General features: G+C 41.9%; 1 protein-coding gene across 1 annotated transcript; it reads right to left on the reverse strand.

Annotated features, from left to right (window-relative positions):
- Positions 1-3,816: 3,816 nt before the first annotated feature.
- LOC100022456 (olfactory receptor 13H1) lies at positions 3,817-4,758 on the reverse strand. Its single transcript, XM_001374264.5, has one exon. It carries the CDS (start codon positions 4,756-4,758, stop codon positions 3,817-3,819), a length of 942 nt encoding a protein of 313 aa, XP_001374301.3.
- Positions 4,759-14,428: the final 9,670 nt, after the last annotated feature.

Below are 14,428 nucleotides of genomic sequence, written 5' to 3' on the forward strand. Positions count from 1 at the left end.
GGGGGAAACAAACTGATGGGTCCCAGAAAACACTGGAAAACTATAGTAGTTTTTGTAGATACACTAATGTCAGGACCTCTGGCAAGGGACATCACTTGTACCTCCCAAACTGCCCCAAATTTCCTCTTAGAGAAGCATAAAAATTTAGCTTTACTACGACTTCAATGAGAGAATGAATAGTGTGGCATAGTGACATGGGCACCAGATTTAAAATCAGAATACTCAGGTTCAAATCCCAGTTCTAAAATAGTGGAAGTCAGTCAACAGGCATGGCATGGAACAGGGGAAGCTACATGGCCTAGTAGATAGTGAATCAGGCCTGGGGTTAGGAATCCCTGAGTTTAAATCTGACCTCAGATTTTTATTACTCGTGTGACCCTGAATAAGTCACTTTAATCTCTGTTTGCCTCCATTTCCTCATCTGCAAAATGAGGACAATAATAGTACCTAATTTCCAGGGTTGTTGTGAGAATCAAATGAGATAATATTTGTAAAAGGTTCAGTAGCACAGTGCCTGGCACCTAGTAGTGCTATAGAAATGTTCTATTATGTGCTATTATGATTATATACATTGTCAGATCTGATCAAGATGTTGATTAGTTTTGCCATATTATCTTTCCCCCCTCATATAAGAAATATTTTTGTTTTAAGAAATGGTTTTATAGATAGTCAAGGGAAGAAGGAAACTCACAAGAATTAAAATGATAGAAAACCAAAAGTATCAATAAAAGCTGTTTCTTAATCCTACCTCTGCTAACTTACTCTGTAGCCTTGACAAGTCTCTTCCTCTCTCTAACATTTAGTTTCTTTGTCTCTAATTTTGTATCTCCTTGAGTACCACCACAGTGCTTTATTTTATAAACAGTAGATGCTAAATAAATGTTTGTTGAACGAATGAGTCAGGAGATCTAGGTTCTATTTTCTTTGCCACTAATTCTGTCGGGACAGATCTCTTCCCTTCTCTGGGCTCAGATTTTCTCTAGAGATCAGAGAATATAAGGTGGAACGTAGTCTAAACAAAAGTTATAAAACAGTGTCAGGAGAAAGTGCTCACTTTGATCTTCTTATTTCAAGCTGTTCTCTTTTTATATCTTCCTTCCACAGCTTTCATTTCTCTTCCCATTTTCTTCTACTACTCTTAATTGGTTTTAAAAATAATTTTTAGCTTTTTTTTATAACCCTTACCTTCTGTTTTAGTATCAATTCTAAAACAGAAGACTGGCAAGGGCTAGGCATTTGAGGTTAAGTGAATTACCTAGTCTCATGCAGCTAGGAAGTGTCTGAGGCCACATTTGAACCCAGTCCTGCTGACTGTACTTGTGCTGCCCAGTTTTTAGCTTTTTAAAAAATTCTTGCTTTATTTCTTCCAGGAATTAAGCAAATATTTTATTTTCTGCTATGAATTTTCTCCCTTCCACCACTCTCTCCTTCTATTGAGAAACCAATAAAACAAAAAATGTATAGTCCAGAAAAACAAATTGCTCCATTAGTGATGTACAAAAAGGATATTGCCCCAATCTTCACCTCTATGTGGAGGTGGGGAGCATGTTTCATTATGAGTCCTCTGAAATTGTAGTTGGTCCTTATGCTTATTAGAATTCCTAAGATTTTCAAATTTGCTTGCCTTTAACAATATTATTGTTATTGTATAAATTGTTCTCCTGGTTCTGCTCATTTTATTCTGTTTATCAGTTCATACAAATCTTCCCAGTTTTCTCTGAAACCATTCCCTTCATCATTTCTCACATCACATATATACACCTTAAGTTCTTTAGTCATCCCTCAATTGTTGGCACTCCCTCAGTTTCTAAATCTTTGATTACCCCAGAAAAGAAATGCTATAAATAGTTTTGTACATGTAGATACTTTCCTTTTTTCTCTGATCTCTTTGGAGTATTACTGGTTCAAATGGTATGCAGAGTTTAGTAGTTTGGGGGTCTTATTCCAAATGGCTTTCCAGAATGGCTGGACCAGTTCATAGCTTAAGCAATGATATATTAATGTAAAGTGCCTCATATACTTTGAAGTACTATACTAATATCTATGATAATGATGATGATGGTAATGTCATGTAGGGATAATTAAAGTAGTAATAGTGGAACTGGGAAGGAGGAGATAAATAGTTAAAGTGAGGACTATAACCTTATACTTGACAACAACTAATTGGATAGGTGGGGAAAGGGAGGAAGAGTCAAAGTTTATAAGTCTGATTGGGAGGATGCTGGTGCTATAGATTGATGGTGCCATTTGTTTAATTCAATTTAGTGAAATGTGAGCTTTCAAACACATGAATCTTGCTGGAATACAGAGGGAAACATTTGAAGTCAGAAGACCTGGGTATGAATCCTACATCTGCTGTTTAATACCTGTATTACCTTGGGTAAATCGCTTCCCCTCCCTAGGTCTCAGTTTCCTCATCTGTAAAATAAGTCATCAATGTCCCCTGAAATGTCTTTGTACTTCATATATATTTTGAATTTACTTTTCTTTCTACAAATTCTCCCTGACAAGAGGGATGCTTTAAGAGTGGGGGTGATTTCATTTTTATTATTGTGTCCCCTGGGGTATATGGGGTGTTCAGGGAGGGGTAGTATCTCTGGTATGGAGGGCTTGTGTCCTCCTAGGGCAGCTCTCCAGCCTCTGACCCCTACCTGACATCCAGCTCTCACTTGTGGCTCCCAGTAGCTGCTAGCATGCGGCAGCGGCCACACCCCGGGCAACGGCTTCGACAGGCCGGCTAAACATTGTGAAGTTAGCCATCCGGTCATCGTGGACCCCTGGTGAACCAGGGCTTTGCTCACCCAGCATGTGAAGACTGCTTCGGCAGAACAGGAGGAAGAAACCAACAAGACGGTTCAACGGCTGAGATGGCGACGCAGTAAAGCACTGTGGAGTGCTTAGGGTGTGTTGGAGCACAAAAGACAACACGGCCATCCAATGCAGCTGAGGAAGTCTCCAGGTGTAACGACTTTTCGTACCACTGGACCCAGGCTTCTAACGCTGAGAGAATGGGACTGTCTCTGTGCATCGACTTTTCCACTTAAATCTTCATGCACAAGTGTCTTTGTGCACACTTGTCATCCGCATGGACCCACAGCGAATACCAAGACAGGTATTCTATGGTGAACTGTCAGCTGGACTCAGGAAACAAGGCCGACCAAACAAAAGATTCAAGGATCAGCTAAAGTCAAACTTGAAGTGGGCTGGCATTACACCAAAGCAACTAGAACTCGCTGCCTCTGACAGAAGCAGCTGGCGAACCCACATTCACAATGCCGCCATCACCTTTGAAGATGAACGACGTCGACATCTTGCCACTGCACGTGAACGCCGACACCAGGCCACAACCGCACCTCCCGTAACTACTGGCGTCCCATGCCCCATGTGCCATAAACTTTGCGCCTCAGTCTTTGGACTTCAAAGCCACATGAGGGTACATCAATAGATGATAATGCACAAAGACAATTGTCATTCTCAGTCACCGAGAGACTACCACTAACTATTGTGTACCCTAGCCATACCAAAATTTGATACAAATTGTATCAAAGGATCTTGGATTAAGGTCTAGAAAGAACCTTAGAGGTCACTGAATCCAGTTCAACCACTTTACATATGAGGAAACAGCCTCAGAAAGTTACTTATCCAGGATCATACATCTAGTAAGTGCCTGAGGTAGTATATGAATCCAGATCTTCTTAAGTCTATTATATCTTCCTTAACCTGTTGAATAAATGGATAAGCAACTAAGGTTCAGTGGTCATTTTATTTTCTCTCTATACTCACCAAGACTATTGGAGAAGTTTAAGGATTTTTCTTTCAAGATTTTTCTTTTCCTCCAATCAATTTCCTGAGGGCACCTTTCACATCCTTATTCCTTAGGGTATAAATGAGAGGGTTCAACATGGGGGTAACTGCTCCATAAAGTATTGAGATGACTTTGTCCTGGTCCTGAGACTCTTTAGATTGGGGCTTCAAGTACATATAGATGGCTGTCCCATAAAATATGGTCACTACTGTCAAGTGGGAACCACAGGTAGAGAAAGCTTTGAGCCTGGCCTCTGTGGAGCGAATCCTGAGCACAGCTGCCACAATGCGGATGTAGGAGATGAGGATAAAGGTGAAGGGTAGGGGCAGTGTAAAAGTACTAATGACCAGACCCAGGATCAGGCTCATGGGGGTGTCTGAGCATACAAGCTTTAACAAGGCTTGGATCTCACAGGTGAAATGGTTAATGACATTGTGCCCACAGTATTGAGCTGGAATAGCAACAATTGGCATTACAGATAAGAGGAAGGCACCAGCCCAGGTACCCACTGCCATCTGCAAGCAGACCTGGTTGCTCATGATGACAGTGTAGCGCAGAGGGTTGGAGATGGCAACAAACCGATCATAGGCCATGATGGCAAGGAGGAGACACTCAGTCATCCCCAGGAACAGGGAAATGGTCATCTGGGCATAGCAGCTGGTGTAGGAGATGGTGGGGAAGTCCTTGAAACACTGGGCCAACACATAAGGCTCCCAGCTGGTGGTATAGCAGATGTCAAGGAAGGACAGGTTGCTGAGGAAAAAGTACATGGGGGTGTGCAGCTGAGTGTCCCTTTGGATCACAGTGATGATGAGGCTGTTCCCCCAAACTGTGAAGAGGTAGAAACACAGCAACCCAGTGAAGAAGGCAACTTGCACATGGGGCTTCTGGGAAAAACCCACCAGGATGAATTCAGTGACCTCAGAGTAGTTAGTTCTCTGTAGCCCATCCATTGGGCCCCCTCAGCTGCAAGGAAAAGAGACAAAACAGAGCATCTTCTCCATGGGAGTCAGGGGACAGGAAGAACTTTTCAGCGACTTCTGGAATGAACATTCTCAGCTTTAAGTCAGAACTATGCTGGGTTCTTGCCAGAGGGTCAGGCTCTCTCTGCACATGTTGATGGAAGATGGAAAAACGGTCTGGGAATTTGGAAAATTATTTTCCTGTGAGTAAAGTTTTTTCCCTTTTTGATCTAAACCTATGCTTTCATCAGTGTGGGGAACTTGGAGTGTGGAAATTCTCTCCAGCAATACAGATTGGCAACTTAGTCCTAACTTATTTAGAGAGTTACTGGGGGGCATTGAATGGTTAAGTATCTTGCTCATCATCAAATAGTTACATGGTCACTCTACAGCTCACTATTCACTATGACATGCTGCCTCTCAGAAAAGGTTAACAAAAGATCATTTTATTCTGGAGAGAAGGAAAGTGGCCACATTTACATGATGTCAATAATTTCTGGTCGATTTCATAAAAGATTCAGTGAAAGAGGTTGATTGTTGCTATAAAGAGCAAATAGCCAGATGATTGACCAAGCCTTTAATTGAATTGGGTGATGCTCTTGGCACCCAGCCTGTGTATGCGATGCTTCTCCCTGTGAAAATTAAATTCATAGAATATCATAGTTGGAAAGGAATTCAGAGCTCATTTAATCTAATTCATACCTGGACAAGAAGTTCCTCTTATAACATTCCCACTAAGTGGTCATCCAGGCTTTGCTTGAAGACCGACAATGAGAGGGACCTCCCTAGGCAAGCCCATTCCTCTTTGGGACAGTTCTAATTGTTAGAAACTGTCCGAAACTAAACTCAAGCAACCAGTTATGGTGCCAAATGAATGGTTTGGATTAACTTTTCACTTTTCAAGCAGCTGATCATATTTCACTTAGACATAACTTAAGAGAGGAAATTAGGTTGTGTCTGCATTGCTTTAAAAAAAACAAGCCTCAGTCAATGAACAAAAGAGGCAAGTTTAAACTGTTTAACATTGATTTGGTGAAATTTTGCTCTTTACCTAGTTTTTTAGAATCAATTCTACAAGTGTCTTCAATCTACAGAGGGCTGTGTGGGAAGGATCTTCTTTCCCCATATATGACCAGACATAAGCTGAAAGAAAAAGCAGGAGAATTTAGTTTAACATAAAAGTTATGGCATTGCTAAAATACAAGAGCAAAGAATCATAGATTCATGAAATATCAATGCTGGAAGCAACATAGAATGTTTGATCATAGGGATAGGGATTAGACCTATGATTCCAATGGTATAGGGAACTATCTGGTGAGGAAATACTCTCCCCAGTGCAGGTCAACATCTCTTCAAATTCAAGTCTTAGTGAATTGTTTAGAACATTGATATATTGAGTGACTTGTCCACAGTCACACATTGGGTATGAGTCAGAAGTGAAACTTGAACCTAGATTTTCTTGGTTCTGAGGCCAGCTCCCTGTCCACTGTGCCCCCCTGCCTTTCATTGTTAGGACTTAAATAGAATATTTGTATTAGGAGGGGCCTTAGGACTGAGGATGGCCGAGCTGAGAGAGACCTAGGAGATAATCTAGTCAAATATATTCATTTGACAGAGAAAGAAACTGAGCTCCAGAGAAGGGAAGTAACTTATTCAAGGTCATACAGCTAACTCATGGCAGAGGTGGGAATAGAACCAGAGAGTGTTTTTTTCCACTAAACTCTTCTGTCTCTTGCCTGGAGTTAAATTTGAATAAAAGCTAAATAAAGAAACAGCTTTATATTTCTTTGACAAAATGTGCTCCATCAAGAAAGACACACAAATAAGTGAAAATTACTCACCGTGGTGAAGAGGCAGGAGGACGTCAGCAGAGATATGTACTTCTTCTATAATAGAGAAATATTTCGATCAGTTATGGCAGCATGATAGAAAATTTTGTGAAGTTGGAGTTACAGAACCTATTTGAATCCCAGATCTGTCACTTATTATCTGTGTGACCTTGGACAAATAATGAAATTTCTCTCAGCCTTGGTTTCCTAACCTATAAAATGAGAGTCATTGAGATCCCTTGCTCTGGCTCTCTGATCCTGTGATCACTCCCTCTGCACTTTCAGGTTGCAAATGTCTCACACAAACTGTTCTGGAGGTCAAGGGTCCTATCTAATTCTGGAAAAACCTGAGGACTTGACTGGTAGTTTATATATACTGACCTGTGCTTATTTGAATGTTCTAATTGACTCATGAGTGATAGAATGGTAACTTCAGGACACCATACACTGCTGGCGTCTGGAAGTCACTCCTGGAGAGGGAATGGCTAGGACAGTCACAATACCCAGATCCTATTCATTCATGGTACGTATTCTTCTCCACCTGGGCAGGCATTCTAATGAGCCACAGAATAGTAGGCCTGGAAGGAACTATGGAGAAAGCATTGCATCTAATTTCATATTTTAGACACAAGGAGATTGAGGTTCAGACAAGTGAAGAGACTTTCCCACTGTCCCACAGCTTCTAAGAAGTGACACCCAGGTCTTCTGACTCAGAGGCCAGTGTTCCTTCACTAAACCATGTTTTCTCACCTTAATAGACCTGCTTTCAGTGCTTGGGGTCCTGCTATCTGGCTACCAGAGGCAGAAGATAACCTCAAGTATGGGATTTTCATTTGTATTTTATGATGAGGTGGTAGGAAGCTTGGTGACTGCTAGAATTGGGGTAATCTCTTGTCAGACCCCAGCTTCTATTTGCCTAAAAAAGTACCCTGCGGCTCCCAGGAGAAGGTTGGGCTGTCTGGAACAGGTCTGGGGCTTCCTAACTTCAACCTTGGAGAAATGTTGCCACTTCTGGGACTTCAGAGACTATGTCCCTGCTTTGCAATTAAAAAGGTACCTAAAACAAAGGGGGAGAAAGACTGTAGAGGAGGAAGGGGGGTGGAGTGGGGAGAGACACTCACTAGAGTAAGCTCATTAAAAGTTTCAGGCATTTCCCCCAAACTTCATAATGAGAGCTTTAGAGCCAGTTCCCACTAGCACTAATTCTGCTCAGGAAATGTGAGACACTTTCTTATGCCTGTAAGAGGTGTGGGGAGAATGGGATATTTCCATGGTCTGCTCCTCTGGGCTCTCTTGGGTGGCAAGATCATGCTGTATAGAGCTTGGCTGAAGAAAATGGGTATGTTTAGCATGGAGAAGTGGGGACTCAGGGGGCCATGAGAGCTGCCTGTAATTATTTGAAGGCTTGTCATTTGGAAGAGGGATTAGGGAGATTGAGGAGGAGAATGAAGACGGAGGAAGGGAAGAAGCTTTTATATAGCTACCACTGTGTGCCAAGTGCTGTGCTAAGCCTGTTAAGCAGACCAAGTTTGTTCTTCATCCCACAGGGAAGACCATTTGGTAGAAGTTGCAGAAAGGCAAAATGAGAGTTGATGTCAGAAAAAAACAGTAGTATTTAGGGCATACTTAAAGGCTTACAAAACACTTTATAAATACTGCATTATTTTATTTATGCTCACAACATCCCTGAGAGGTCAGCACTATTACCGACTGGATGGCTCACTATTCGACCTTCGCCGCCTGACTGCAAAAACAAAGACAACAGAGAGACTCATCCTGGAAGCTCTCTTTGCAGATGACTGTGCTCTCATGGCCCACCAAGAAACTCATCTCCAAACCATTGTGGACTGGTTCTCTACCGCAACAAAACTGTTTGGCCTGACTATCAGCCTCAGCAAAACAGAGGTGCTGTTCCAACCTGCACCAGGGAGGCCAACGAACCAGCCATGCATTACAATCTACGGCTCTCAGCTTTCTATCGTCAGCACTTTCAAGTACCTGGGCAGCACCATCGCCAACGACGGGTCCCTAGACCACGAGATCAATGCCAGGATCCAAAGGGCCAGCCAGGCACTCGGGCAGCTGTGCTCCAAAGTCCTCCAACACAGCGGTGTAAGCACTGCGACGAAGCTCAAAGTGTATAATGCAGTGGTCCTCAGCTCGCTCCTGTACGGTTGTGAGACATGGACACTGTACCGGAAGCACATGAAACAGCTGGAGCAATTCCACCAACGCTCTCTCCGGTCAATCATGGGGATCCGATGGCAGGACCGAATCACCAATCAGGAAGTCCTCGACAAAACCAACTCCACCAGCATAGAAGTCCTGGTCCTCCAAACCCAGCTACGATGGTCTGGACACGTCATCCGCATGGACCCACAGCGAATACCAAGACAGGTATTCTATGGTGAACTGTCAGCTGGACTCAGGAAACAAGGCCGACCAAAGAAAAGATTCAAGGATCAGCTAAAGTCCAACTTGAAGTGGGCTGGCATTACACCAAAGCAACTAGAACTCGCTGCCTCTGACAGAAGCAGCTGGCGAACCCACATTAACCATGCCGCCACCACCTTTGAAGATGAACAACGTCGACGTCTTGCCGCTGCATGTGAACACCGACACCAGGCCACAACCGCACCTCCCGTAACAACTGGCGTCCCATGCCCCATGTGCCACACACTGTGCGCCTCAGCCTTTGGACTCCAAAGCCACACGAGGGTACATCAATAGATGATAATGCACAAAGACAATTGTCATTCTCGATCACCGAGAGACTACCACTATATATATATATATATATATGTATATATATATATACATATATATATACATACATATATATATTTTATTTATGCTCACAACATCCCTGAGAGGTCAGCACTATTGTTATTCTCATTTGTAAAATTAAGAAACTGAGGCAAATAGGTTCAGTGACTTGCCCATGGTCACATAGCTAGCAAGTATCTCAGGTCAAATCTGAACTTAGATCTTCCTGACTCAAGGACCTGCCCTCTATTCAGTGCAACTGAATTCACCTAACTAACTGCCTAATGAACTTCCTAATGATGAAAGCTGTCTGACAATCCACTGGGCTGTTGTAGAAGTAATAATGACTAGCATTTGTTTAGTGCTTTAGCTTTGCAAAGTGCTTTGCATGTATTATCTTACTAGATACTCCTAATAACCCTGGGAGATAGGTACTATTAATCCCATTTTCAAGGTGAGGAAATTGAGGCTGAGGAAGGTGAAGTGACTTGCCTGGGGCCTGAATAAGTATCTGAGGATGGATTTGAACTTGAGTCTTCTTGACTTCAAATCCAGTGCTCTATTCACTTGATCACCTGGATTCTCCATTACTGGATGAAGGTCTTTAGACAGAGGCAAAGGATGCCATTTGGGCCTTCCTATGCAGATATGTGATGAACTGTGAGATCCCCTGCAGCTCTGAGATTCTATGATTCTTTTACCCCTGCAGAAGCCAGGAAACTGCGGACTCTCTGATAACCCCCAGTCAGTCCAGAAGATGTGGCTGTATTCTTTGATCTAGGATACTGAAAAGTTCCTGCCCAAGTGAGGTGGATACTCCAGGAGGGGCCAGTGTCTCTGGCAGCAGCCTGGCATAAACTTGCAGGGATTCTTAATTTTTTGTGTGCCATGGACCCTTTGGACAGTCTGATGAAGCTACAGACCCTTTCTCAGAACAATATTTTTAAATGCATAATAAGAAATACACAGGATTACAAATGAGACCAAATTATATTGAAATATAGTGAGAAAAACATTTTTAAAATACAAATCCACGGACCTTAGGTTAACAATCTCTTGGATATAAAGCTCACTGAACTTAGAATCAGATACCTGGGTTCAGATTCTGGCTGCAACATTTTCTGTACAACCTTAGGCAAGACACTTTCTGTCTCTGAGTCTTGATTTCTGTAAAATCTATAAAATAGGTTTAATAAGGGGCAGTTAGGTAGCATAATAGATAGAGTTGGGAGCCTGGAGTTGGGAAGAACTAGATTCAAATCTGGCCTCAGATACTTCCAAGTTATGTGACCCTGGGCAAGTCACAACCCTGTTTGCCTAACCTTTGCTTGTCCTTCTGTCTTAGAATTGTTACTAAGACAGAAGAGTATGGGTTTAAAGACAAAAAACAAAAGGGTTAATAATATCTTTCTACATATCTTAATTGTGAAAGAAGTGCTTGGTAAATGGCTGAGTGCTATAGAAATTTCAGTTAATAATAGCAATTAAAACAAAGCTAGAACCCCTGAAAACAAGGCCAACCAGATGGGCCTCAGGTTAGAGGAAGGGAGGCCACAGGTAACAAAATGCCTTTGACAGGAAAGCAGTTGGCCCACTCACTGAGCTATCTAGAATATCTGGCCTGTGCCCAGACCCTTCCTGATTTCTCATTCTTGGGTCACTGATTCCAAACATGATTTTGGCAACTGATCACAGGAAAGAAAATGCCTTGTTGAAAAAAAGACTAGTGTTGGCTAATGTTCTTCCTCTTCTGAAAATGAAATTATAAATGTCATTGGTTAATGATGCAGCTCCTAATAGCTTAGCTTTAATGAATAAATGAATGAAAAGTCATTTATTAAGCCCTTAAGATTGCCATACTCTGTGCTAACTTCTGGGGATACAGAGGCAGTACCTGCCCTCAAAGAGCTTCCATTAATAGTGGAAGACAACATATAAGGGGGTGGTGCCCAAGAAGCATTTTGGTTTTGGAGACCCAGAGATGGTGGGATCATGCATAGGGCACTCAACCAATTGACATACTCTTTTCAGAAGCTATGATAGTATTGATTTGGTTATTGGGTCCAGAGTAAGAGGTGAAAAGGAGATAGGTGTATTGAGTGGGACAGCAGGAAAGATGGGAAGATGGCCCTGGAGGGACTGTTGGATAACTGAATGGGATGTGAAGTGAAACATGGTCTTAGGGCTGGCTACATAGAGAGAGCTAAGTAAGTTTGAATTTACTTGGTCCCTAAATAAAGGGATAAATTGGAGAGCTCAGAGGAAGATCACAGATCTAGAAATTGTAGGGACTTTGGAGATCATCTAGTCCATCTTTTCCTAAAGTATTGATTAATTAATTTTCAATATAACAGATACACTTTTATATTCTTTTATTCATGACTTCCTTTAATCTATTCTGTGTGGCCAAAGTTATTTTCCTAATGCTTAACTTTGATAGCAGTTTCTTGCTCAGGAAAGGCCCTCCATTGCTTACAGGATAAAATTTGAGCTCCTAAGCCTGGCATTCAAGGTCTTTCATGGTTTAATTTCACTTTTATCTCATTCTACTCCTCTTCATGGATTCCTCACTCCATCCAAACTCTGTTTCTTGTTTTCTTCTATTGTATTAAGTCTGTGCAGGTCCTCCCCTATATCCTGAACAGACTTCTTCCTAACCTCTACCATTTGAAATAGAACAATTAGGAAATATAATGGATAAAGCTTTGGACTTGAAATCGCAAAGACCTGAGTTCAAATTCTACTTTAGACATTTATCAGCTATATGATTCTGGGTAAGTTGCTTAACCTCCCTCAGCCTCAGTTTCACATCTATAAAATGGGCACGATAACACCAACCTTACAGGATTGTTGTGAGGATCAAATAAGGGAACCTTTTTAAAACTATGCTGCCTATGCTTTGAGCACCATCCTAATCTCTGCCCCACCTAACCACTGGCATTTTGGAGGTTGCTCCTGGGACATCTGACTCTAATATGTAATACTTCTCTTTCTCTTGCCCCAAACTGGACCCCCATATCATTTCTTGGCTTTCATTTCCAAACTGTGCTCCCTCCCCTCCTTTTTAACTCTTTTTTTCCCACATAATAATATAAGTTCCTGGAGAACATGGACAATCTTTCTTGAATTTCTATCCCTAGTGCCTGACATACAGTAAACACAAAATAAATGCTCTATCCATCCATCCATCCGTCCACCATGCATTACAAACCTTACAGCTCTCCATGAATGCTAGTAACTACTACCACTGTTACTGTTGCTGCTACTACTACTGCTGCTGTTACTGCTACTGCTGCTACAGAAACCCTTCTGTTCTTTATAGGCCCACTTCCTCCCTGATGCCTCCAAACAGAAGTGATCTGTCCCATCATCACCCTCAATCTACCATGTCTTTCTGAGTTCTTTTACTCCCACTTAAAAATGATTACTTGTCCATTTGAATTTTTCACTGAAATTCTCCTCGGAAGCCTCATTGTAGTGTGGGGGTGAGCTGTAACAGTTAAGATAGTAGAGGACAAGCTCTGCAAGGGTGCACCAAGTTGGGAAAGCTTCAAATCTAGATCTAGCAATGGACTACATCTGTGGAAAAATAGTATGTAGCCTTGCCAAGTGGGGAGAGAGGCTCACCACCAGAAGGTTATGTAACTTTTTTTTTGGTCATAGCAATTTGTGATGATATGGAAGTTTTGTGATTTATGATGGTGGTAATATCACATGCATGAATAGTCATGGCTTTTTTGAAATGTGAAGTGTGTATGAAGGTGTTTGTTAAGCACACACACACACACTGCATTAAAGTTGGGGATACAAAGACAAAAAGCAAGAAGATCCTTGTCCTCAAGAGGCTTACTTTCTAACAGAAGAAGACAGCACAGAAAGACAGGAGAGGCAATCAGAGAGGAAAGTTTTGTTTTTTTTTCAGGAGAGTCAGAATAGAACCAGAGGACAATAGATGGACCTGTCCTTTTCAGGAATGTTTTTTTTGGACACTGTTTTCTACTGGTTCTCCTCTTGCTTATCTGATTACTCTGTCTCCCTTGTTAGATCCTCATTCAGGTCATGTTCACTAATTGTGGGTGTTCCCCAAACCTCTGTCCTTGGTCATGTTCTCTTGTCCCTCTATGCTATCTCACTTGATGACTTCATTAGTTCTTATGGGTTCAACTATATAGCCTAATCTTTCTTCTGACCTATGATCCTATATCACCAAATTCCTAATGAACATTTTGAATTGGATATCCTCTGGGCATCTCAAACTCAACATGTTTAAAATAAAACTCATTATCTTTTTCCCCATAACCCTCTCCCATTATCAACTTTTCTTTTTTTTCTTTTTTTTCTTTTTTATAAACCCTTACCTTCTGTCTTGGAGTCAATACTGTGTATTGACTCCAAGGCAGAAGAGTGGTAAGGGCTAGGCAATGGGGGTCAAGGGACTTGCCCAGGGTCACACAGCTGGGAAGTGTCTGAGGCCAGATTTGAACCTAGGACCTCCCATCTCTAGGCCTGGCTCTCAATCCACTGAGCTACCCAGCTGCCCCCTCTCAACTTTTCTATTACTGTTGAGGACTCTGCCATCCTCTCAGTCTGTAAGGTACACAAACTTAACTCTTCACTTTCATTCACATCCAGTCTATGGCCAAATCTCATTATTTCTATTGTCCTAGTATCTCTCATATATTTTTTCTTCACTTACAAAGGTACCAAGCTGAAGCAGTCTCTCATTACTTCAAACCTGGACTATTACCATAACCTGTTGTATAGGGACCGACCTGCAGTTCCTATATAATTTATCTGTGGGTGGTGACCTGAGAAGGAGAATGGAGACTAGAGGAATATGGATGTAAGATAGATAAGGCAGTCAGAGGAAGAGATGCAGGAATAAAGACTCAGAGACCACAAGTTAAAACACCTGGGGAGTAGGAAGCTCCTCCATAGATACCTCTCTAGTTGAAGATAACAGAGTGGAGAAATTATAAGAATGAGGACCAAGAGAACCTTCGTGGAGCAGAGGACTCTGGGACATCCCCCATGAACCATGTGGTCAAAAGATTAATTGGAGATTT

The sequence above is a fragment of the Monodelphis domestica genome, chromosome X (genome assembly GCF_027887165.1).
Source record: "Monodelphis domestica isolate mMonDom1 chromosome X, mMonDom1.pri, whole genome shotgun sequence".
Classification (NCBI taxonomy): domain Eukaryota; kingdom Metazoa; phylum Chordata; class Mammalia; order Didelphimorphia; family Didelphidae; genus Monodelphis; species Monodelphis domestica.